We start from the raw sequence: 26458 nt of genomic DNA, 5'->3' as shown, positions 1-26458 counted from the left end.
GGGATATCTATTCTGATGAAGGCCTGTTTGGCTGAAAGGTTTGCTTGATGGTCTTTGTTGTGCCTATCTATGACTCAGCATCTCTGCTATATGGTGAACATTTATCAATAAGATTACATGAAGTGTTAGTGGTTATAAATTTTTGTAGTTCTGCATTACACTGAAGTACCCACAGTGTAAGCATTTCCTTTAATTCAGCATAATTTAACAAAAAAGTTTTTGATAATGGGAATTATTTCCTGACATAAGTTGTGCTTCATTTGAACTAATCAAAAATCGCAACTGCAGAAGTAAACTTTTTATGGTGTAGACACTTTTATCTTTAAATTCAGTAGTTCATTAAAATGTTGAGTCATGTACTTGTGTTATTTTTGTACAAATAAAGAAAACTATAATTTTTTTTACAAATAAACAAAGATGATTTACTATACAACAGAAGAAAAATTATATTCATTATATTGTACTTAATTCTACTGTTACATTTCACCTAATTCCCAACAAAACAGTTTGGCACATTCTGCTGTGCTGAAAACGAAAAATATTTGCGTTTCATCATTTAGACATTTCCATCCCTTTAAAATAGTTCATGAACTAAGGGATAAAATGAAAACTTTCATTCAGGGGAAATTATGCAGCACGAAGGTACAAGAAGTCACACTGCAGATCAGAACTGAACAATGAGCACATCAAATACCTTGACTGGATTGTTTCCAAAAACCTTATAAATTCAGGGGAGTAACTGAGGCTGTGGACTATTGGAAGAGCAAGACTCTGTTATGGATAATACAATGACGCGAGTCTAGAAACTCTTAACTTCAATGATGTTCGGGTTCTTTAAAAATTTACTTCCTTCAGAAATATACTGTGTCCAAGAAGAAATATGAGACAGATGCAAAATGACCAGAGGCCAATTGACAGCACTTGTGTGTGGAACTATAGAAGGAAATGAAAATTTGCCACTATTAAAAAATGTAAAGTGTATAATGAAGTGTTTCAGGAACATGTAAACACTACCTTATACTTGAGCCTTTATGGTGAAGCCTCAATGACTACAGAAGTTTCTGAAAGATTACTCGGTTGCCTAGATGTCAAGACTGGAGCAAAAAGACTATCATAGACAGAATACCTTCCCATCTAAAAGTCACCTTATACATAAAAATGTTTTAAGAGGCCTTTTCACTGCTACATATACAAGTCATCTATTGATTTGCATCTGGGCATAACTCAATCTGTGAAAGCAAAACAAAAAATGACTTGTGGGGGGCCGTATTCATTCACCGAGAGAAAGCCAACAATGAAAAACAAAATTTTATAGGTTCCGCATTATACTGACTATGCTGTGACTTGCCAGACAGTATACAACTGTTTCGCATATTCTGTCTTTGATGTGACGCCATTTACATCTGAACCCCACTTCCTTAAAAAACAATATAAAATCATTACATATGTTTTAGCAAGTAAGACATTTAAGATGTTTCTCCAGATGACAGTTTGACTTACTTTCTCACACGGATCAAAGTGAGAATCTTCTGAAGGAAGAAGCAAAATTAATTATGGTCAAGATGGGCAGTGATAACAACAATGAAAAAGATTCACAACAAAGAAAATTTGCCATAACTTTGTACGGACTCTGTGCTGTTAAGAACTATTTTTCCATCGAGGGAGCAAAGTAATTTTATCATTTTTTTAAACAGTTTCATAGAACAAAAGATATCATTTAATGAGGCTTCTTTAGCATGCCTTACATTCATCTTGTGTCATCAATATACTGGTATATAATAAAAATAATTATTGTGGCTCTGTGCACGACACCAAAACTCTGCAAGTGAATTTTGCAGATCCATCGGCATCGCCCTCCATCCCCAAGATTTTATTTGGAACAGTACGGGCTGGGTTCAAAGATAGGGGTTTCAAAAGAGGACATCGCGTCAATGGACTTTGTATGGGAACACAGCGAAGCTGGTTGGAATCTTGTGACAAAGCGGCCATTCATTCTAGAATGTTGTATAACATTCCAAAATGTTATAGAATCTTCCAGAAGGTTCAAAAATGTTTTAAATCCCCAAGATAGTCTAAAATTAATGGGAGGTGCATTATTTATACCTTCTGGACACTTTCAGGAAACAGTTCCAATTATTCGAAAATCAACTCCAGCAGATTAAACCAATGCATGTGTGAAGAAATAATTTATTTGGTCTCAAGTGAGGAAAGTGCAATTAAGAACAAAAATGAGAGTTCAGCTTTTCAATGATGATGAAACAAAACAGTCTGTTGAAAAACCCTTGGTTCCCCTGTCGTATACTACAGTGGTTATGCAGTGTTGGTAGTTGTATTTCTGTGTTTGAAGCGGTTGCTAACACACTGTACTGGTCACTGCAACATCCTTTTGGATCAATATATATTTTAAGGGGAAAGTTAGAGAATTACCTATTTTGCTCAGCTTTCATGAATATTTTTCGATATTAACAAATGTTTTTAAATGGTGTAAAATGTTCTTGAATGTTCTGTCTTCTATAAAAAAGTGATTGGCAGCATATTTTATTTCAAATGAAGTTACTGTTGAATACCTCTGTGGATTTAAAGGTAATGGAGAGTGTTTTTGAGCATTCCAGAGTACTTTTTAGCTTGACATACTAACATTTTTACTATATTTTTAATGTTCATTTATGCTATGTTCTCAAGCAATCTGGAATGTACACAGAAAAGAAACAAAAGTAAAAACCAGGTGCAGTGGGTCTTTTTCAGCTAGTCAGTCAATTAAAATACTGAATAAACAGAAATTTCATTATTCTGCATGCTAAAGTAGCTTTTTATAAATAATTTATCAAGTGCAAATCTGCTGAGTTCATTCAAAGCTACCCTTTTCTTCCCAGGAAATTACAGTTTGTGATTAATGAGTACTTGTATTATCTTGGTCAACTCTTTTTTCAAGTTAAGGAAAACTACTATTTAAGGAGAAAAAAATTTAGTTCCTACAGGTTTGTTAAGACCTGATTTTGCTATACATAGCAATTTTACCCAAGTTTGTTATCTCTGGCCAAATTTATTCTTTGGTGCACAATAACTACCATTTTACATTTGTACAATTTCCAATCCATAACAGAAGGCCCCTCAAACTGTGAACTTCACCGTGGTGTGACTGGCTGCATGTCTCAATGAAACAGATAGCCATACTGTAGGTGTAACCATAAACAGGCCAGACTAATATGATTGCTGAAGAGGGGCTGCAGCTTTTGTAGCAGTTGCAGAGGCAGCAACCTGGAAAACTGACTGACTAACATTAGCCAACATGGCCTTGGGCCTAAAAGCATAAGAAAACCATCAGTTATTTGCAAACAGAAAATATTCAGCCCACTCAGACCTCAAGGGGAACTACTCAGGATAGAGTCGTAACAAATCTTGTATTCTATGGATCAAAGTGTTGATTGCTAGGTTCTTCACTTGGGTGGGTAGGTTAGAAAATTTTAAACAAGCAGTGGATGGGCTGAAGTTGGACACAATTGAAATTAGTCAAGTGAGGTAGCAGGAAGAACAGGAATACAAACCAGGCAACTACAGCAACAAGAAATCAAAGAGGGTTAGCACAGAAGTAGGACTAATAATGAACAATAAAATATGACTGCAAAGAAACTGTTACGAACAGCAAAGTGAACACATTAGCATGGTCACAGTAAGGAGCAAAGTCATGATCCAATATAGCTGTACATCTGTAGATGACCATTACCTCCACAGATAACAAAATGAAAAAATGCGAAATGAAAGGGTAAGCCACTTAATAGAATTTTGCTTAGAGCAGAATTTAATCATTATTAACAACTGTTCTAAAAATCACGGGAGAAGACTGCATACATGAAAGACACATGGAAATACAAGTTTTTGGATAGATTGCATTATGATATCAAACAATGGAAAATCAAGAATGGAATAATGACAATATTATGGAAAGGATAGATTGCTACTCATGATACATGGATAGATTGCTACTTATGATACAGAGGAGACAGTGAGATGCAGACAGACACAATAGACTCTCTACAGCTCCTCTTCCTTTACCAATGGCACCCTTTTTATTGATGTTGATGCCACTTTCCTCTGCATTAACTTCCAAACTGCACTCAGCCTTGCCACTACTGAACAGTACCTTTTCCAACACCCTACTGACTTCAGTCTACAACTTCCTTCGTGGTCACCACAACCAACTACATCCTCACCCACAATTATTTCATCTCCAAAGGCATTACCTACAAACAAATCCACAGTACAGCAATGATACCCACATGGCACCACCCTACACAACCTATCCATGAGACAACGAGGAATCCTTCCTAACCACCCAGAATCAAAAATCCCTTACTTGGTTCAGATTCACTGATTATATCTTTGTGATCTGGACTGTATGTGTTCCCCAAGGTTCCATCTCCACCTCAAGGAGGTACCTCTGTCCATGTAAAACATACCAATCATCAGCAATACCATCACTTCTACAGCTGGAACTTGTGCCGTACAAAGAAGTCCCTACCATACAGCACAGCCACCCATGGCTGTCTCATCACTAGAGACAAGCAGTCCCACTCCAACTATACCAAGAGCCTCACTGATGCCTTCACAGTCCAAAATTAGCACTCTCTAGTTCAGAAACACAGCAACGGTGTCTTGTCTTTCTCCAGTCACCCAGCACCTCCCATGTACCTTCTGTCTGGCCACAAAGGAGCATTCCCCTCATGACTCAGTACTACCCATGACTCAGTACTACCCACGACTGGAGCAGCCGAATTGCATTCTCCGCCAGGTTTCTACCACCTCTCATCGTGTCCTGATATAAGGAATATCCTACACACTATCTCCCCATCCCTCATACAGTGGTATTCTGCCATCCACCAAACATATGCAACATCCTTGTCCATTCCTATTCCACCCTTTCTCCCAACCCCTTCCCTCAAATTCATGCAAGAGATCTAGATGCAAGACCTGTTCTATATATCCTCCCACCACCAGCTAAACAAGTTGAGTCACAGGGATTCCCTATCCCATCAAAGGCAGGTCCATGTGTGAAATCAATCATGTGATCTACAAACTAAGCTTCAACCACTGTGTTGCTTTCTATGTGGGCATGACAATCAACAAGCTGTCAGTCTGCATGAATGGCCACTAACTAACTGTGGCCAAGAGACAGACAGACCACTCAGTTACTGAACATGCTGCCCAACACTATGTGCCTCACTTTAATAACTGTTACACAGCCTGCATCATCTGGATCCTTTCTATTAACACCAGATTTTCTGAATTGCACATACCTGACATTCTTGTAAACACCCTGGCCTCAACCTATGCTAGTGCCTTTCCTTCACCTACCTACCCCGTTCCCTGCTCCCACTCCAGCACTTCCAGGCCTTCTATTCCACCAATGCACCCACTAAGTCCTCTGCCCCCTTAAACCTCCTAACTGCACCTCGCAGCCCTTCCTTGTCACTACCACACACCACACCCTTGCATACTCCCACAAGCAGCACTACACTGTCCCTCAGCCCTGCTCTTGCTCTGCTATCTTGCCCCCCCCCCCCCCCCCCCAAACACAGATTGCTCCACCCATCAGGTGCAATTACTTGCAGTATGGCCTTAGTGGCTAGTGGCCAGAGATGGTGGTCAGTGTGTGAGATTAGTGATTGGGCGAATGTGTGTGTGCTTTCTACTTTACAAGAAGGCCTTGTGACTGAAAGCTCATCTCCTCTGTATGGTAAGTAGCAATCTATCCTTTCCATAATTTTGTCATTATATGACACAATAAATTTAGAATCCAGGCTTTAAACACCATAACCTATGGATGTTATTAAATTGGACAGATAAAAAATCTATTCACCAAGCAGTGGCAGAATGAGACAGTTGTAATTGGCAAACTTTCAGAGCCAGTGGCTCCCTCTTCAGGCAGAAGGATTGAAGGGGAAGGAAGAGGGGTGAAGGAAAAGGACTGGAGAGGTCTATGCATCGCTGAGGTGAAAGTGCAGGCTTGTCAATGGAACACACAATAAGCTATATGGATATAGACCTCTCTAGCTCTTTTCCTTCATCCCTCTTCTTTCCTCTTCAACACTTCTGCATAAAGAAGGAGCCACTGGCTCCAAAAGCTTGCCAATTATAACTGTCTTTTATGTGTGTGTTCTGCCACTACTTGGTGAGTAGATTTTTTTATCTATCCAATTAAATAATTTCGTCACTTACAACAAATGGAGGGTTAGATGTGGACTGTGGCCATAAAGTATTGGTTTGAATTGCAGATTAAAACAGAAGAAATAGCATAAAGCTACAAAATTAGGGGGTTGGGGCATAGATAAGCTGAAAGATGTAGAGGCTGTTAATTTCATGGGAAACAAATGGCAACTATTGGAAGGAGCGAAGAAAGGTGTACAATAAATGATGAATGGGTACAAGGAAGAAAGAGAGAGAGCAGCAGAGGATGAATATGCAAAAGAACAAGGCTCAGCAGAAATACTTGGATAACACAGGATATATAAAATTTAAGTAACAAAAGGAGAAAATATAAAAATGCAGAAAAATAATTAAGTGAAAGGGAATAAAGGCTTCTAAAAAATAAGATTGACAGAAAGTGCAAAATGGCAAAGGGTTTATAATATGAATATCAACAGAAATGAAACAAAGCTAATGGGATGGAACTGAGTCATGCAATGCTACAATATTAGACTGTGGAATGAAACACTGGAAGTAGCAGACTTCTTGTACTATTTGGGCAGTGAGACAACTGACAAATGCTGAAGTGTGAAGGATATGAAATACATAGCAGTAATAGCAAGTAAAGCATTCCTGAAAAAGAGAAATTTGTTAACAACTGATATAAACTTCAATTTTACGATGAGAAGAGAATAAAGGATTTTGAAAAGTGGTGCTACAACACAATACTGAATTGAACTGGGGAGAAAATTATGGCACAACTAAACTGTAGCATAATTCTATCAAAGATCTTTTAGAAAATATTTGGCTGTGTACTTGGCCATGTGTAGTATAACTTTTGAATAAGCTAGAGTTCAATCCTATACAGATAATTTTACCGAGATAGATGACAGTGCAACACACACCTTATAGAATGGACTGGTTGATAGGACATGTCCTAAGGTAACAAGGAATGGTCAATTTGATGATGGAAGGGAAATGTGGGAGGTCAGAAATTGTAGAGGAAAACCAAGCCTTCACTACTGTAAACAGGTTCATGTGCACATAGGGTGCAATGATCATATAGAGATGAAGTGGCTTACATAGGATGAACTAGTGTGGATAGCTTATCTCTGCTGTTAAGGAACCAGAGTGTTTAAAAAGAGCAGCATGAATATTACAATAACCTCAGCAATGATACTCAATTCTTGTTCACACATGAACTACAAAACACAAAAAAACTAATTTTTCTTCCATCTTTATCTTGAATTCCAAATTTTTTCAGCATTTTTATTGCAAGAACTTTTACTCAATTATCCCCTATATTAAGAAATATTTAAATGACACAGAGACTGAAAAACAAATATGTTACTAGTTATTTCTAATTTTTAAGGGTTCTACAATTGCAGTTATTCATGTATTTTTGGGGTTGATTAGGCAATCTGCATGTGTTGAGACTTGATTCTGTCATTGCATACTCATATCAAAGAATGCCAATACAGAATAGTTGGGAGGAGTAGCAAAGGAACAATGATGAAAGCCTAGAATAGTTGTCTGTCAGAGAGGTTATGACTAATGTGTTCTGGGACTGCAAATGTATTCTGCTGATCAGTTTCCTGCAGGATTGTTGGACCAATAATGGCTGCCTACTACTGTGACCTTTTACAACTTCCAGCTGTTTACAACTGAAAATGGCATAGCACCCATGACGGAAGTCTGTTGTTCCTCTGTGACGTACAAAGAACATTGGTCAATATGCTCTGGACTGCCTTCGAACACACAGCCTTCAGTGCAGACTTTACACAACATTACTTCCACATGTGTGAGATACCCAAGGAAGAGTATGGTGGAGGGCATATGCAGAAATGCAAAAATGTAACTGCTCGTGCGCAATTAGTGACAATCATGCACGCTTATTCTGTTTGAAAATAGTGTTAAAAATTTGTTTGCCAGTGTCAATAGGACTGGTGAATAATCATAAATTTAAATTTCTTTCAACCAATCTATCCTTTGGTTCATTTATGTACACAAAGTATCTCCTCCATCTGAGGGATAATGTTCAAAAGAATTAATAAAGTATTCAGGTGACCACCCAAAATCACAGCTCCTTGGTGGCAAAATATATTTTCATAAAATAATTACTTAATTTGTAACTGTGGGAGTAATAATCACAATTTCCCTTAAATCTGCAACTTAAAACACTAGCTAATACATTGCCATTTCAACAAATATTTTCTTTCAAACCTTGCGATGCAACACATTAGAATTTGTGATGTCTGGATTTTTTTGTGCACCATATCTACGGTAGGGCTATAACGGACTGTAGGGCAAATGATTATCATAGTCATCATTTACTATACTGTTACAGAAGACACAGGTAGCTGTGCATACTGCACTGGCAAGAATGATTGCTAATACAGGGAGCTGTGTGGCACAGCACAAAGATAGTGATTAAATACGATCTTAAGTAATCAAGAGAACAATCTGCCATGTGTATTTATACCATCAGACTCATGACTGCACGAGAAATTAGGAGTACTGGTGTTGGAAGGCAGGAAGTAGGATGGAAAGGGAGTTCAAAAGAAAAGATACACCATGTGCAGTAAAGTTAAAAATCTCTCAACATATGCACATTTTTAAACCTATGACAATCATTAATTCCCATACAGCTGCATTAAAAAGTAGTGACTCAACTTCCATGATATAGTACAGACATCTAAGACAGTCATCAGAATTCTTCAGGACGTGTGACAAAATTCTCTGATGTTTTGGCTACTGTCGCAAATATTCTTCCTCAGGTGTTTTGCTGGCAGTCAGCAAAGCACCCTGATGAAAACTATTTGGAACAGTGGCAAAAATATCACTGAATTTTATATATTAATGCTGTCACATACCATGAAGGATTTTACTGATTGTGACAATGGTCATGGAAGCCTATGCTTACACATAGAGGCAGTATCTCCAATTAGCAATATCCAGTTTCAAATGACTGAACCTTCTGTGAATAAATTTTATGCACTGAAATTTGAGATGTTTAACAATCATTTCTTCTCCCCCAGTTCCTCTCCTTTGTGCCTTGCAGAAAATAAAATTTGAGCCAATAGTTCTTAATCAATAAGGATGCAAAGGATTCAAAGCAAAATTTGTTAACTCTGAAACCATATTCTGATTCAGTAACCACTCAGCATTCCAAAACCCTCACCTGGTGCAGATTCTTTGATGATGTATGCATGATCTGGACTAAGGGTGAGGACACACTCATCCCACATCCCTCCAGAACCTCATAACCTTCTCCCCCACTCTATCTGGACCTCCTTACTCCATGTCAATCCCCACCTTAAAGATGGCTACATCATTACATATCAAACCTACCAACCACCAGAAATGCCTCCACATCAACTGCTGCCATCCATTCCATACCAAGAAGTCCTTTCCATATAACCTAGCCACGCGTGGTCATTGCATCTGTAGTGATGAGCAGCCTTCTCCAAATATGCCAAAAGTCTCACACTGAGGCCTTCACAGACCAAAATTACCTTCCCGACCTCATCCACAGACAGATCTCCAGGGCCTAGTCCCACCAATCACCTAGCAATCCCTACACAGCCAGTCGCACCACAAAGGAGCACTCCTTTTTATGACTGAGTACCGCCCAGGAATGAAGTTGAATCACATTCTCCACCAGATCCCACCCTGAAATGAGAGGTATCATTCACACTTCTCACACAATTGTATTCTGCAACTTACCCAACCTATACAACCTCCTCCTCCATCCCTTCCCCACCCCTGCCCAAAAAGCCTTGCCTAATAGCTCATTTCTCTGCAATATACCAAATTTCAAGACATGTCTCATACATTCTCCCACTACCACTTACAACAGTCCCGCACTTACACCTGCTACCCAACCAAGGCAGTGTCATCTGCGAAAGCAGCCACGTGATCTACAAATTTATCTGTAGCCACTGTGCCATATTCTGCATGGGTATGACTACTAACTAGCTTTCTATCCGAATGAATGGCCATCGCCAAACTACAGCCAAGAGATAGTTGGACCATCCACTTGCTGAGCTTGCTGCCCTTAGGCTGTTTTTCTCTGTAATGACTACTTTACAGGTAATGCTAATGCCATCTGGATGTTTCGCAATGACACCAGCTTTTCTGAATTGCATGGGTGGGAGCTCTCCCCCTGCAGCATTCTTATCACCCCTGTCCCTAACCTCCTCTAGTCCCTGTCCTCTCTTTGCCTGTCCCCTTCCCTCCTCTAAATACACGACACATGCACACACGCGCGCGCAACTTCTCTCCTAACAATGCACCTATAGGTCTTTTCCTCATTTCAATTCCCCTGCCTCAGTCTCAAAATGCTGCACCTAGCAGCCCAATCCTGTTCCCACCATATCCCTGAATGCTACCACAGGCAACACTAGCCTCTTTCCCCACCCCCATCCGTACCCCAACCCTGTGCCTCTTCCATAACCGTCACCATGCACATGTGACACAGTTCGGCCTTACTGGTCATACACAGAGCAGCCGTGTGTGTGTGTGTGTGTGTGTGTGTGTGTGTGTGTGTGTGTGTGTGTGTGTGTGTGTGTGTGGGGGGGGGGGGGGGGGGGGAGTTCTACTTCTGCAGAAGGACTTCATCCGAAAGCTTAGGTATGTATAGTATCTGCAATTCAGTGCCTCCTCCATTTGGTGACTAGCAATCTCTACTTTCCATATTACTATTCCATCATGTACTCTTCAGTCACATTAATGTGAGTACCGTCACAAGCCTGAGTAACCCCTTTTTGCAGCATGGACTGCTGCGAGATGTGCAAGAAGAGTGTCAATGGGGTTCTGGAAGGTACTGACAGGGATGTTAAGCCACACCGACTCCAGTCCCATATCCAGTGCCACAGCCAACTGTGCTATGTTTCTCAGTTGAGGATCCAAGGCACGAGCAACCTGATCAAGGTGGTCCCAAAGATTCTTGATTGGCTTTCACTCCAGGGAGTCTGGTAGCCAAGGGAATTCTGTAAACTCATCCTGATGCTTTCTTAACCACACACATACACAGAGAACTGTTCTGTGTGACATTTCGTTCTCCTGCTGGTAGATGCCATCGTGCCCAGAAAAAACAAACCACATGTAGGTATTGATGGGGTCCCCAAGGATAATAGATGCATACTTGTGTTGATCCATTGCACCTTCTAGAATGATTAGATCACCCAAAGAATGCCACGAAAACATTCCTCAGACCATAATGCACCCTCCTATGGCCTGGCCCCTTACGAAGATTGTTGAATGGCATGGCATATGCTAATGGTCATCTGCCCAATGGGGCATTTATTGTGATTCATCTGAAAAGGCCACCTGTCACCACTTAGTGGATGTCCAGTTGTAGCAATGTCTTGCGAATTCCAGCCTTTGTCATCAATCAACAGCAGTCAGCATGGGTGCATGAACAACGCATCTACTGCTGGGGCTCTACACAGCAACATCAGTTTCACAGTCATTGAGAGGATACTATTTGCAGTCCCTTGATTCATCATCAGGGTGTTCAGTTGCTCAACAGTTGTACTCCTATTCAATGTACACATCTTCATCCCTGTCCTCTATGAAATGTGGTGCACCAAAGTCGCCTCAATGCAGGTTTCGACAGTGCCATTTTGCCATGCAAGGTGTACTTTAACCACGGTGGCATGCCAACAGTTTACAAACTCACCATTTTGGAAATGCTTCCACCCTTGACCCATGGATCACACCAATTTTGACATCAGATAAATCACTCCGTTTCCACATTATTAGGATAATAGCAATGTTTTTATCGTGTCACATGGATACATTTAACATAGCCTCCACTGCCGGTGCCACCACCTGCTTTCTGTCAGTGGTTATTGCATGTTGGCATCTAACATATCGGGTGGTCACATTAATGTGACTGGACTGCAGTTTTGTTTATATCTACAGGAAATGGTTCACCATTAAAAGATATTTTCAGAAATTTAATAGTGCCTGGTCACAAGGAATATTAGGCTTCAACATCCCATCAATGATGTGGCCATTAGATATAAATGAGCTGTAAATTTGCTGGGAGCATCATATGATGTGTTATATCATTAGGAGGACAATGGTTCACAATCTAGTTCAAGACAGAAATTTTACATTGGCTGACAATTTTTACACAACAGTTTAAAATTATCATTTGGTAAAAGGGTTCTACTGTGTCAAGAAGCAATTATTATCAAGATAACACACATACTTTGATCTTGTGACATGAAAATAATGTTAATATGTTTTTATCAATATAATGCAGAAATTGAACTTTTTACTCGCCATGGAATTTGATATTTCTCCTGCCCCCATATAAAAACTACAGTTTACCAATGATGGTAACTTACAGTAACTGAATTTGACTTTTTTTCACAACTCAGAATTTCTTATAATGTTGAAAAAGGTTGATTACCTGTGTAAAGGACTATGGCCCTAGATGTGATGTCAAACAAATTACACCCAGGCACAAATTTTGTTGCCGATGGGACATTTCTCGACATCTTTTCACAACCAACTCTGTGAATTATTGTTCTACTCGCCCTAGAAGTGGAGTTATTAACATTTTCCCCCACGCCTGCAGAGTAAATGGGCGGCTGCTGAATGCATCTAACACCCTCTCGTGACTTCCTGGCGAACTGCTTGGGATTTTCTCAGCCTGTTACGCATACAGCGCCTTATGTTACGCATACAGCGAGTGTGCAAGGGTTTGCTATATTGTTTTCTGTGACAAATGAAGTGCTAAGTGCGCGGAACATCGTCTCTTTGCTGTTTACCGTTTCGAATTAGTTCAGTGTTGCGCCTGTTGTTGGTAGTATTATACTTCTTGTGTTAAGCGTTGTTCTGGTTACGACGCCACGTTTTAGTAACCGGGTATATAAGAAGAAGAAGAACGTAGGGAAAAGAAAATTAACACTAATACCAAGTTGAGATACTACAATTACTGAAACAGTGTGTTCTTCTGCTAAGCAACACATGGCCGGCCATAGCCCTGTGACATCTTCTAGCAAGAAGCTGACTGGTGGAAGTGACAGATTTCGTGAATATGTTAGTGACAGTGATGATATTAACGAAGTACTGAATATTGGATTATTATCTTCTGTGCTGAAAGAAAGTGTTCTGTGCAAAATGTGTTCACGTGTAGGAGTGGGACTAGAGATAACAAAGCACTATGGTTTAGCTTGTGAGATGAAGATAATCTGTGCATGTTGCAAGTATCAAGTAACTTTCTACAACTCACATGCCAGTCTCTTTGGTGAAAATGGACGATCTAGAGTGTTTGATGTGAATGTTCGACTTGTGTATGGTCTTCGATCCATTGGAAAAGGGTCTGCTGCTGGTAAAATGTTTTGTGGTATTATGAACTTGCCATCGCCTCCAAGCAAATTTGGGTACTACTGTGAACTGGTAGGATCCTCTGTTGAAGATGTGGCTTTGAACACCATGAAGGAAGCAGTGGAGGAATCTGTAGAAATGAACGGTGGTTCTAAGGATTTGGTAGTGTCATTAGATGGTTCCTGGCAAAAGAGGGGTCATAAATCCCTGAATGGTGTTGTAACTGCTACTTGTGGTGATAGTGCAAAAGCGATAGATGTTGCAATATTATCAAAACATTGTAGGTGCAAAAATAAAATCAAAGGAGAGCACAGTGGAACCTGTGAGGCGAATTTTAGTGGATCAAGTGGAGCAAAGGAAGTGGATGGAGTGAAACAAATTTTTGAACGTTCAGTTCCCAGATACAATGTTAGGTACAAATACTACCTTGGGGATGGTGACTCCAAAGGTTTCAAGACTATAGAGGAACTGAAACCATATGGAAATGAATTTGTAGTTGAAAAGTTGGAAAGCATTGGGCATGTGCAAAAACGTATAGGTGCACGGCTTCGAAGGCTCAAACAAACTTTGGGTTCAAGTAAGCTCAGTGATGGAAAGACAATAGGAGGGAGAGGCAGGCTTACTGATGAGGTGATTGAACGTCTACAGAGATACTATGGGTATGCTATAAAGCAAAATACTAGTAATGTGACATGCGAAAAGCAGTGTGGGCATTGCTCCTTCATACTACCTCTTCCAATGAATACCCTCAACACAGCCTGTGCCCAAAAGATTCCTGGTGCAAATATAATGCAAAAAAGGACTATGATCACGAACATGGTTTGCCAGCAGCTGTGATAAACGCAATAAAACAAATTTTTCATGACTTAGCTCAGCCAGAATTGTTACACAAATGTCTACACGGAAAGACGCAGAATCCTAATGAGAGCGTAAACAATTTTATTTGGAAAGCGATTCCTAAAAGGGTGTTTGTAAGCATAAAAACACTGCACTTTGGCATTTATGACGCAATAGCAACCTACAACCAAGGGAACAGTGTGAAGTGAGAAGTTCTGAAGGCATTAGGATTTACAGCTGGGGTGAACACTGTACGAGCACTAAGAAATATTGACAGAGAAAGGATAAGAGGAGCAGAAAGAAGAGAAAGGCATATGAAGTATGATGGAACAACAGGCCAGAAAAGAAGACAGAAGAGGAAGCTTTTGGAGGATGAAGAAGAAGACCCTGATAATCCATCCTATAGTGCAGCAATGTATTGAGAAACTTTGATAGCCATTTCCCGTAAATTAGAATTTTTCGAATAGAAGGAACATTTTCTCAAAATCCACTCAAGCTAGAGAGATGAAATTTTTATACAGCACTCCTAGTGGTCAAACTTACATTGTAACACAGCCATTTGGCAATATGTTCATTAGTTTCATTTCAGTTTCATTATAAAGCAATTATTTGTAAAAAAAATTTGGGTCATTAATAAAAAAAAGTAATTGGAAGGAAACTAGAAAAGATACTCCAAAATCCCTCTGTCATAACTGCAATAATAAACCACTCTATATGTTAAAAAAAATCAAATTTTTCTATTTGGTAGTTTATTCATAAATGTTCCTCAAACTTAGTGATTTTAACATGGGCAGCATAGGCACCTCCAGCTCCCCTTAAGTGAAGCCCTTCTATATAATGGATTACATTGTCACCACAACCTTATTCACAAAACAGTAAGAATACTGATTAAATATTGTAATAAATATTCTCAGTGTTCTGATTTTATGTTTCTGTGAAGCTGAAGTGCTGTATTTGTCGTTTTTCTTGTTTATACTACCTAAAACACAATACTATTGGATTTGCCATTATCAAAAATGTGGTGATGTTACAGTAAGTCAGCCCACTGATGACTAAAGCGAGTTTAAAATTACTTGCAGCTTTTCTCATTTGGCTCGCCAGAGGGGACGTGACACTGTTGCCTAGGTAACACCAATGGTGATCCGGCTTTCCCTACCACACACACCAGCAGTTTGGTTGGTAAAGTGGCCACTAATGTTCACGACATAACATAGGCATTGCTTCACTGATGGCCACTGACGCACTCAGCACACGCTGACAACTGGTGATTAAAGCAGTAAGATTTTAAGAAATAGTAAGGAATGAATACCTAAGGCAGAAGTGAAGGAAACACTGAAATGCACTAAGCTGCAACTGTAAATTAAGTCTGGTGACTCACACGGACAAAAATGCATGTTCTGTGTCTGTGTTCACAGTTCTAGAAGAGTAAATTATGTGTACCTGGAATGGCAGGTCTAGCCAATAAAGGTACTCTAACAAAAAGATATAAATCCCTCACAATTTTGTAGAAAAGCAACTTTCCATGCCAGCAGGATAAGTGGACATTGCCAAATATCTGGTTCTGTGAAGAGAGCAATTTCCTTCTGTGTTCAAATTTAGACTGCAGGTAGCTAATTTCACACTAAAAGTATTGCCAGACCAATGGCACTAAATCTAAGAAGAGAACTTTGAAGTTACAATGCTTTCTTCTGTAAAATTTTAAATAGCGAATCATTGTAAAGTTTTTCCTTTTTCTTTAATTTATTATATTCATTTTTTTTAAACACACAAAGGGAACAGATGTCATGGGATAGCGATATACACATATACAAATGGCATCAATATCACGTACACAAGGTATGGGCAGTGCAGTGGCAGAGCTGTCATTTGTACTCAGGTGATTTCATGAGAAAAGGATTCAGACGCAACTGTGGCCACACAACTGTGGCCACACAACTGTGGCCACACAACTGTGGCCACACAACTGTGGCCACACAACTGTGGCCACACAACTGTGGCCACACAACTGTGGCCACACAACTGTGGCCACACAACAGGAATTAACAGACTTTCAACAAGGAATTTTAGTTTGAGACAGACACACACCGGACATTCCACTTCAGAAATCATCATGGAATTCAGTATTCCAAGATCCACATGGTCAAGAGTGGGCTGAGAATAACAAATTTCAGGCATGAATTCTCACCACAAACAACTCAGTGGCCAAAGGCCTTCAACCAACAACCAAGAGCAGCAATGTTGGTAGGGTTGTTGGTACTAACACACAAGCAACACCACAGAAAACAACCGTAGAAATCATTGCGGGATGAACGACGGACGTATCTGTTAGGACAGTGCAGCGAAATTTGGTATTAATGGGCTAAGGCAGCACACGACTAGCCCAAGTTCTTTTGCTAACAGCATGAAATCGTCTGCAGCATCTCTCCAGGACTCTTAACCACATTGGTTGGACAACAGATGACTAGAAAACTGCGGACTGGTTACACGAGTCATGATTCCAGTTGGTAAGAACTGATGGTAGGGTTTGAGTGTGGTGCAGACCCTATGAAGCCATGGACCCAAATTGTCAACAAGCCGCTGTGCAAATTGATGGTGGCTCCACAATGGTGTGGACTGTGTTTAAATGGAAGGACTGGGTCCTCTGGTCAAAATGAACTAATCATTGACCGGAAATGGTTATGTTCGGCTACTTGGAAACTACAGACTTCATGTTCGCAAACAATGATGGAATTCTTATGAGTGACAATGCACCGTGCTGACATTCCACAATTTCGTGATTAATCTGAAGAACATTTCAAGTCAATAATTTGGGTACGCAAATCACTCAACAGGAAACCTATCGAACATTTATGGAACGTAAGCAAAAGGTCAGTTTGTGCACAAAATCCTGTACTGGCAATACATTCGCAATTATGGATGGCTGTATAGCCAGCACAGCTCAATATTTCTACAGAGGACCTCCAATGACTTACTGAGTCCATGTCATGTCAAAAGGGAAGGGGGTAATCACACCAAAATCTGAAGAAACACCGAAATGGGGGGATAACCATTTCACATTCGGGGCTACATCTACCTAAATCAAATAAAAACACTGAAAAAAAGCAACCAATACCAAAAATGGCAAGGAACTACTGCGAAACATCACTTCTACTGAAGAAGTGCTCACAGACCTTATGGTATGCAATTTTAGAAACCTTACTTCAAATGATCATTCATGTCATATCGCTGTATACTGACCACTCCTCTGGGAACCCCGTATATACAAAAGCTAACATATTCCATTTTTAACAGACATTTCTTAGATAGGGAGAAACAAATTGGAGGGGAGGGAGTGAGGACGAATTAGGACTAGGAAAGTTTGAAAAGAAAAGGAACCCAGTAACACAACATTTATTTACACACACAGAGCATTTGGCAAATGAAACACTGTAGCCCCACGGAAGACTTACCGTATTTACTCGAATCTAAGCCGCACTTTTTTTCCAGTTTTTGTAATCCAAAAAACCGCCTGTGGCTTAGAATCGAGTGCAAAGCAAGCGGAAGTTCTGAAAAATGTTGGTAGGTGCCGCCACAACTAACTTCTGCCGTCGAATATATGTAGCGCTACACAAGCATGCTTTGTGGGCACAAAAATAAATACTTGCGCCAAAACCTCTGCATCAGTAAATAAATTTAAAAAAAGGTAGAAGACGAGCTTTTTTGTCTCCGCCCCGAGTTTCGACCACTGCATTTTCATACATTATCCAACGAAGTAAATACAAATTCCGTATTGTTCATCTTTGAATGTAGCAGAACTTCAATGTACTACGAAAATCCGACTGGCAAGACTGTTAGGGATGTTTGTCAATATGGCCAACTCTACGTTCCGAGTTTTTTCCTACCTGATGAAATGTGAATCACATGCAGTATTCTCTTCACCATAAGAATAATACGAATATAAACATTTTGCCATGTATTCTTTCGTGTTTGCTGCTATCTCATTTAAATCCTGTCTGCCTAATAAACTACAAAACTAGAGTGAGACAACAGCAAATGCGGAAGAATATACGTATCGTGTCATGTTTATATTCGTATTATTCTTATGCCGAATAGTGATACAGTCAGAAATGAAGCACGGCAACTGACTAGATTTTAAATGTAAGATGACTAATTTCTGTGCAGAATTTGATGTACTAAAGAAGCGGCCGCAAAGATTTTCAAACGGAGAAAAATTTTCGCTAAACTCTCGTTCAGAACATGTTCTATCATACGCGGTCTATTGTTTGGTTCTTGTTGATCATTATCAAATAAAGCAGCAGTGTAAGTAACAACAAATAGCAGTCTCTTGCCATTGTTTCACTAATGAGACGATTCCTCTTTTTTAAGCGGCGGTAGCACAAAAGCAAGTCATGCCGCGAGCGGCGACAGGCCGTAAACACGCACTATCAAAATGCGACAAACAATGCATGACAGTACAGTAATGCATTTTCAGCTTAGAGCGACGTAAACACCTATAACAAAGAAAACTGCACTTATCAGATCAAAGCAAAATAAGCAATCGATTCAAACCAGACGAAGCACGTGAAAAAGGAAGGGTACCCGTATAAGTATGGACCGAGCGCCTGACGCATAGCAATGGCTACCTGGTAAAGCTTAATTGCTAAGCTTACGACTCAAACCAAACTACTGTAGCTGTATCGTCTTTCATTCGACTTAAATTGTGTCTCATATTATAACGGACCAACTTTGTTTCGATTTGGAGGTGCGGCCTAAAACTTTTCTCTCCCCTTGAATTTCGAGTCTCATTTTTCAGGTGCGGCTTAGATTCAAGTGCGGCTTAGATTCGAGTAAATACGGTATTGGCACGAATAGTATGTAAAGACAGGTACAAACACCAACTGCTCAGACTTTTATGCACTTTCTCCAAATCGTTTCTTTTATAAATGTAGTACTTCTATTGATTTTGTTCAAATTCAGTTACTCTTATTACTGTACTGTATGATTGATCCACACTTCAAAACTTGCAAACATTTTTCAAAATACCAGAATAAATGATTACTGGAATTGATAAAGTAATGTCTATTTATAAATTACTACGAAAATAATAAGAAAAAAAGAATAAGGAAAAGAAAAATAAGCCATGAAAAAACAAGAAATTTTTAAAAATCATTCCTCAAACATATGTAAATCATATTGTTTGTGAACAATTCCTCCATCATGCAGAACAGCACACGTACATAAGCAACAAGGCAATGTCTAAGAAGAGATACTTGGGCATGCAAATTAGCTTCAATTAGTACTGGTAAGTCTCAAATGAAAAGATTTAAAGAGAAAATTACATTTTGTTACTTTATGTAAAGTGAAATTTGTTAAAATCCACTGCATCAAATGAGTGAATACAAACTAAGGATTTGGTTATGAACAATCCGAGTATTCTTCATTTAACAGTTATGCAATATCCTTCGGTCCTTTAAGAGTATTTGCCATAGTTGTGCTACATCTTTATACTTATTTTGCAATGGAAGAAACAGGAAAATGAAATGCACCCCTGCTAAAGTCTACATGTTATATTAACTTAGCCTCCACATGTACACTCTGTAAGTTTTATTAATACAAAAAATGTAATTTGAACTCACCCATAAACCTTCAGGAAGACATTTTTTAAATACACGAAGTTTTATAGCTGACTGGCAAATGACACTGACAGTAAAGTCACTCAAGTGATTTTTTCAGACACTGAATGGTATATAAAAATACTAGTTTTAAATCATGTTAGAAGGGCTTCAAAATTGGAAGTCACAAGGTAAGATAAAAGAATGAGTATGAGGGAGCTGGGAAATTATAATAATGCAAGATGCCATTAATCAGTTTGTGGCAAGGAGACTTACTACCACCACACACAACTGACTTCAGAGTATATCACTGTAGGAGAGCTGGCAAATGTAGATCCCACACAGCTTGCAGTGCAATTGTCACCTTTCAGATATGATGCAAAAGCAGCTGTACAGCAAAGCAATTGTCTATAGAGCAACAACAACAAAGCACTGACAGAGACAAAAACAAAACAGCGCCAAGTGATTAGATGACTTAGATGCATGAAGCCCACTGCAACTGTCACGGATCATATTTTGCCAACTCTGCTATAGTACAGTGATTGAATTAGGTTACAAAGACAACTGAAAGAGGGTTTATCAATAAGATGACTAGTACATCCACCTGTTCTATTACCACCTTTTGCTGTAGATGGTTTGTATGTGTTCCATTGGTTGTCTTCAATATGGTTAAAAATGTTGACAATGACATTTTGCAACTTTTCCTTGCACGGTAACAGTCAATAGCCCATGAGTATTTGCAACAACCAATTTTGTAAATAACTACAGCACAACTCTGCTTTTAAGTTCCTGGAATTAACGGTTCCCAGCCATTTATGACATTTTTCATTGTTTTGGTCACATTTTATATGTTTACCACATTAATTCACACAACATATTTATAATTTTCCCGTGATTTATGCTTTATGAAAAAATGTTCGTGGAGAAAAAAAAACTGGCATAACTGATGTTTACATTTTGCTGGCCACAAAGTAGTGTTTGCAGAAGTCACGTGAACGCTCTACTCAATAGATCTGAACCGCTAAATGGGCAAAAGCCTGAACAATTTGTAATTTATCTCCAGCCACTGCCAAGTGCTACTCGGAGTGGTGGCTGATGAGAACAATCATGTTTGTTCAGATAAAGGTATCATGACCAACCACAACCATTTCCAGACTGTCTCTACTGTGAATGCACAGCTTCACGATTGTTGTGATCATCTTGATTCATGTTATTAGAACCATATTTACTGTGTTTCATTGTTTGGCCATTTGCAGCACTAGTTCACATATTTGCTCATTTTACAGCAAATGTTTATGCTTTAAACACAGCACTAGTTACGTATTTTTTCATGCTTAGCAACTCATGTTCCGAAAACTTATTCTTATTGTCAAGTGCAAATATTTACTTAAATATTTTTTAGTGATGTTTCACAAACAATTTGCGTGATAGTTTGCATGTGTGTAGTTTTCTACATAACTGAGCAGGCACAGCACCTGATTACCTCCAAAAAGCAATTATAGTGGAAGAGAAGCAGAATGACTCATGTGCAAACACCATACAAAACACTTTGGTAAATATTTGCACTTGACAAAAAGAATAAACCTTCGAAACATGTCGTGCTAAGCATGAAAAAATACATAACTGGTGCAATGTTTCATTATTTACTTAATGAATGACAGTTTCACACTTTCTGAAAACTGTGAGACGTATTAAATTAAGTTAAATATTTCTCCTTCCCCAAGACAGTTATCAGCTCAAGTTACATCGGCAGTTTTTATTCCATAATAAACTATTATTAGATAGTAAACAAGTCCATGACAAGTATTATGATGCCCATTATGTACATACATCTTACATTTAGTGAGAAAATACAGGGTGGGCGGGGAGGGGGGAACCCTATACATAACTTAATGCTCAAAACGTGATTTCCCACATCTTAAACTATTTTTCTAGTCTCCTGAAAAGTGTAAAAGCAGGGATTCACTGTAATTCATTACCAGATCTGTTTGTTGGGTTATACTGTTTCTACCCCTCCCACTCCAACACCTTTTATCTGTACTATAATATATGTGATACAGTGATAATCTCATACTTATAAACTCTTTGCTTACTTTCCACTTTCACACATCACGTTTCCCAGAAGATACACAATTCTTACTTTTCTACTATTACCTCTCTTACATGCCAATTGCAGGGACAGTCTTCACCCATGAACCATTAATATTACAGGGCCTAGCACACGACACAGACAAAGGTGTATTTCTCTACTGCAAAACAGATTACCTCAATGTAAATAACTATTGAATGTTACCAACTCTCTTCCACACCACATTCTCTCACTCATCTCTCTTCCACACTACATTTTCTCCTTCATCCACAGCTCCAACGCAGGGGAAGTGATTAACAACACTGTTATGTATCTTCAAGCAATATTTGAATTTCAAAATGTGTCAATAATAATATTATTTTTAATATAACTCAAGGCATTGTAAGGCAATAAAAAACCAGAAATGTCAGATACTACTAATAGTTTCCCGATAGGTACAAGTCACAGTAACAACTCTAGCCTTTTCTTATGTGGATGTCAGCATTTTCGCACAAAGCTTTGAGAGAGTGTTAAATATTAAATTAATGCAGTATTGTGAGAAGTATAAGAAACAATAAGAAAGTGATAAAGCCAATACAGACGTGAATGAAGAATGAAATGGCAACAAATAAAAAGAATTTGGTTTTGAAAAGTGTAATACATTATAATGTGATTTAATAAAAGCTATTTACATACATTTGTATTTTTTATTAACCAAACATTGAAATCCATTGCAAGAAACAAAAGGAATAGAAGTGGGTACCACCAACACACAAATGTTTTTCACCGCAGCCCAAGAATTGGTTCCAAAATAGTAAGCTTATTCCGTTATAATTTAAAAAAGTTATTTTACCCACAGCTAAGCACATTCCAAAATTTTACCATCAGAGGAAACAGAAATGCAGTTATTTTTTATGTTAAGGATGATCAACACACTTACATACAAGCAAGAAGCAGCAGCAACATTCTCAACAGGCTCCCAATAGGCAAACAGCAAATTATACCGTCATTGTATCTTAATTCATCTTTACACTACAATTGCTTGCAATAAAAACATAAATGCAATCTTCTTGTGTCCAATAAAATGAAATGCAAAGCAGTACTGTCACCAAACAGCGAGTGTTTAGCAGTTCCCACCTGCTTCATTCTCTTCAGGTCTCTCAGTTTCCTCCTCCTCATCGTCATCTTTTTTTGTTGTTTGTTCATTTTCTTGATACAGTATTTCATTCTTCTTGTTTTCTTCATGAAGCTTCCGCTTTTCTTCTTTCTTCTCAAGTTTCTTCTTCTTCTTCCTTTCTCGCCTTCGAGCTGCGGCTGCCTTCTTTGATTCTTCTCTAGTTTTTTCCATGTCGAGTTCTTCCAATAAGATGCTGGCATTTTTGTTTGCTTTGGCTGCTTGTTGGTCTTTTGCTGCTCGAATGATCTTCACACAGTCTTGGCACTTTTCTAACAGCTCCTGGTGATATTAAGGTGAACAGTCAGAAAGAGTTAAGTTAAATAATTTATAGACACAACAATAATATTTTTCAAACTTCATTAATTTGTTAAAGATAAAACAAGGTACACAACTACCATGAACAGACAAGTAGTCCGTTTCCCCGTCAAAAAAATTAACAAGTGCTTCATGTAGTTTGTTGAGTCAAAATTTCTGTAAGGATTTCGTGTCGGAATAAATGCAAGAGCAGATTCACCAATTTGAGAATTATAGGAAGAGGAACCTGGTTTCTTCAGGAAATCACCAATGGAAAGTACTTTAAAGATTAAAACTGTGTACCTACATCCATCGTCGTGCGCCTACGTCACTGCTTTTCTCATACAATGCTCGAATTACCTATTTTGTACAAAAACAGTTAACAACCTGGTTTAAAGCTTTGATACACCTCCACCTCTTTCCTGCGTATGCAATTCTCCATACTAACAATAATGGAAATGGCCAGATGGAAAAATACATATATCACTAACCTATGGAGAGTTGGTGTTTGGCACAGAGAAACAATCAGAAACAGTTACAAGCTTTTGAGCCCTTACTATTTTTCTAGTAGGAGTGACACACACACACACACACACACACACACACACACACACACACACACACACACACACACACACACACACGAGTGCATGTGTTTGTGATTATGTGAATGTGTGTACCCTGTGTTTCTGTGCACCACACACTAATCCTCTATAGTTAGGCAGTAGCATCGTACATACTAATCTTTCATTAAGAGATGATAGTCTGGTAAGAAAGGCCGACGAACCCGTCTTAAGTTAACAAAGAAAGTAAGGGTTTCTAATCGAGTCCAAATCTGCCACAAAGTTTTAATCTTTGAAATATTTAGAGCATGTACTCCACTGCAGAGTAAAAGTGTCCTTCTCAACTGTCAAAAGTTTACATTGCGTTATTCTGGAACCCAAAAAATCTTAAATCACTAATAATAGACTAGCAATATAGCCCAGTTCCTAATGAGTGTGGATCCACCATTTTACTGCTAGCCTCTCAGCAAATGTTACAAGCAATTTGAGATTTACTTTAAATTTCAACTATGATAATGACCATTCCAAGAGGATTGTTCAATATTTCAGAAGGCAGTAAACATAAATGTGTAGTTCATAGTTTTTTTAGGAAATTTCATTCAATTCTTGATGTGTGCAAAGTTTCAGCTGTTTCAATGTTATGCATAAAAGAAACACCACAAAAATGATTAGCACTGAAATAATATATCTCTGCAAAATTGCCACAAGTTTTCCCAAGAGAAATTCCCTCATATTTTACTGATTTCCAGACAAGTTTTAGCATTTTTCCATGACAAATTTTTAGGTCTCAAGATTAAGTTAAGACATCAGTTTACAATCTGAATTTTGCAGTTACAGTGCAAGAAACAATAGTGCAAACAAGGGAGAAAAAAAAAGAAAAGAAAAAAAAGGAAAAAAACCCAACTTTATGTGAGCAAAAATCTGCAGTACTAACACCAACATCTTTTGTAATGAAATGTTTTTGGATAGAGAAAGCAAACTGAATGGTAAGTGTATTTAATTAAGACTACTGATATTATTTTATTTCAATAAAACAAAACACATTTGGTGACAAAAATACACATTTCCTTGGACTTGCAGGACAGATTTAAAGTACCTTCTCTGATTTCACAAATAACCTCAGCACAAAGTAGGCCTCTTGAAAGATGTGTATGAGGCAGGGAAGAATTGTGTAAACCAACACTGAAGGTGACCACCAATAAAATGTTGGTTCTACTATTACTATGTCTGTTATTACCTGCGTTATTTTACAGGTGATGTTCCTTTCGAGAAATATAAGAGTACATAGCCTACAAACCACCAGCAACTAACAATTTTCTTCTTCTTATCATCTACACTTTATAACGTATAAACTACTTTTGAAGTGCCAAAATGTATTAGAACATATAAAATGTCTATAAAACATCACACTGTACAACGTACTTGTGGTGAGATGGTCGTAATTCCTGAAATCCATCACCCCCATGGCCTCTGGCCTGCTGAGTAGCATCGCAGTCCTTGGTCCCTGGATAAACCACGAGAATCTGCTGCATTATGTCACACAGAAACAAGACCTGGCTTGCAGGCAGATCGGTGGGACTAGATCCAATGGGCAGGGCCTGCACATGGTGGGAACCGAATGTCTTCAGATCGGAAGGCCCGATCCATTACAGATACCCGCAGAAACGACTTCCGTTTTTGGCCCATAACGGAAATCTACTCATGTGACCAGTTATTCAGACAGCATGTTGTTGATATGAGACCACGGTGATTAATCCATGCAACAGGTAACTTCTTCAAATACTCTGAGAATCAATAATAATGAGGAAAGGGAGCAACTCACTCTACAGATGTTTGCTGAGCCTAGACAGGCATGTAGAAAAGAAATCACACTCTCAAAACTAAATTTTCAGCCACAGCCTTTAACAGAAAAAAAGAGTTCACAAGCATTCACATGATGACGCAGACAACTCGTGCACACATGACCACTATCTCTGGCCGCTGTGTCTACAGTCTCTGGGAATCAGATCCAAACAAACCACTCCTCACGCTTCCCTGCAACTGCTGATCTAGCTGCAAGAAGTGGTGGCAGCACTGGCTGCAAGAAGTGGTGGCAGCACTGACTGCAAGCTGAGGGGATGGTAGGAAGAGGAAAAGCAGTAGTAATGAGGGAATAGGGAAGCTGCGCACATGCTCAGCTGCACCCAGGCAGCAATGATGCATGACACCTCAGTAAAAAAAACCATTTCATCTACTGAGACAAAAATGAGATTTTTCCATCCCCCCCCCCCCCTCCCCCAATTTCCCTGATATTTACTGACATGTTTGAAATCCCCTGATTTCTGGAGCTGTGGCAACCCAGAGAGAGTACTGTTCAATTCTGGAGGATGTCATTGTCCACTCAACATTTTCAATCATGTTT

The 26458-nt window shown here is 38.9% G+C and overlaps 1 protein-coding gene across 1 annotated transcript in view; it reads right to left on the bottom strand.

Moving 5' to 3' along the window:
• Positions 1-26458, bottom strand: part of LOC126483780 (ankyrin repeat domain-containing protein 17) — a 263557-nt gene that overhangs the window by 59349 nt on the left and 177750 nt on the right. Inside the window, exon 31 of the mRNA XM_050106941.1 lies at positions 23161-23479. Within this exon, the coding sequence (XP_049962898.1) occupies positions 23161-23479 (319 nt within the window). The remainder of the gene's footprint in view (positions 1-23160; positions 23480-26458) is intronic.

This window comes from Schistocerca serialis, chromosome 1 (genome assembly GCF_023864345.2).
Source record: "Schistocerca serialis cubense isolate TAMUIC-IGC-003099 chromosome 1, iqSchSeri2.2, whole genome shotgun sequence".
Taxonomy (NCBI): Eukaryota; Metazoa; Arthropoda; class Insecta; order Orthoptera; family Acrididae; genus Schistocerca; species Schistocerca serialis.
Note: the sequence above shows the minus strand (reverse complement) of the source record. Positions and strands in the feature narration are given on the sequence as shown.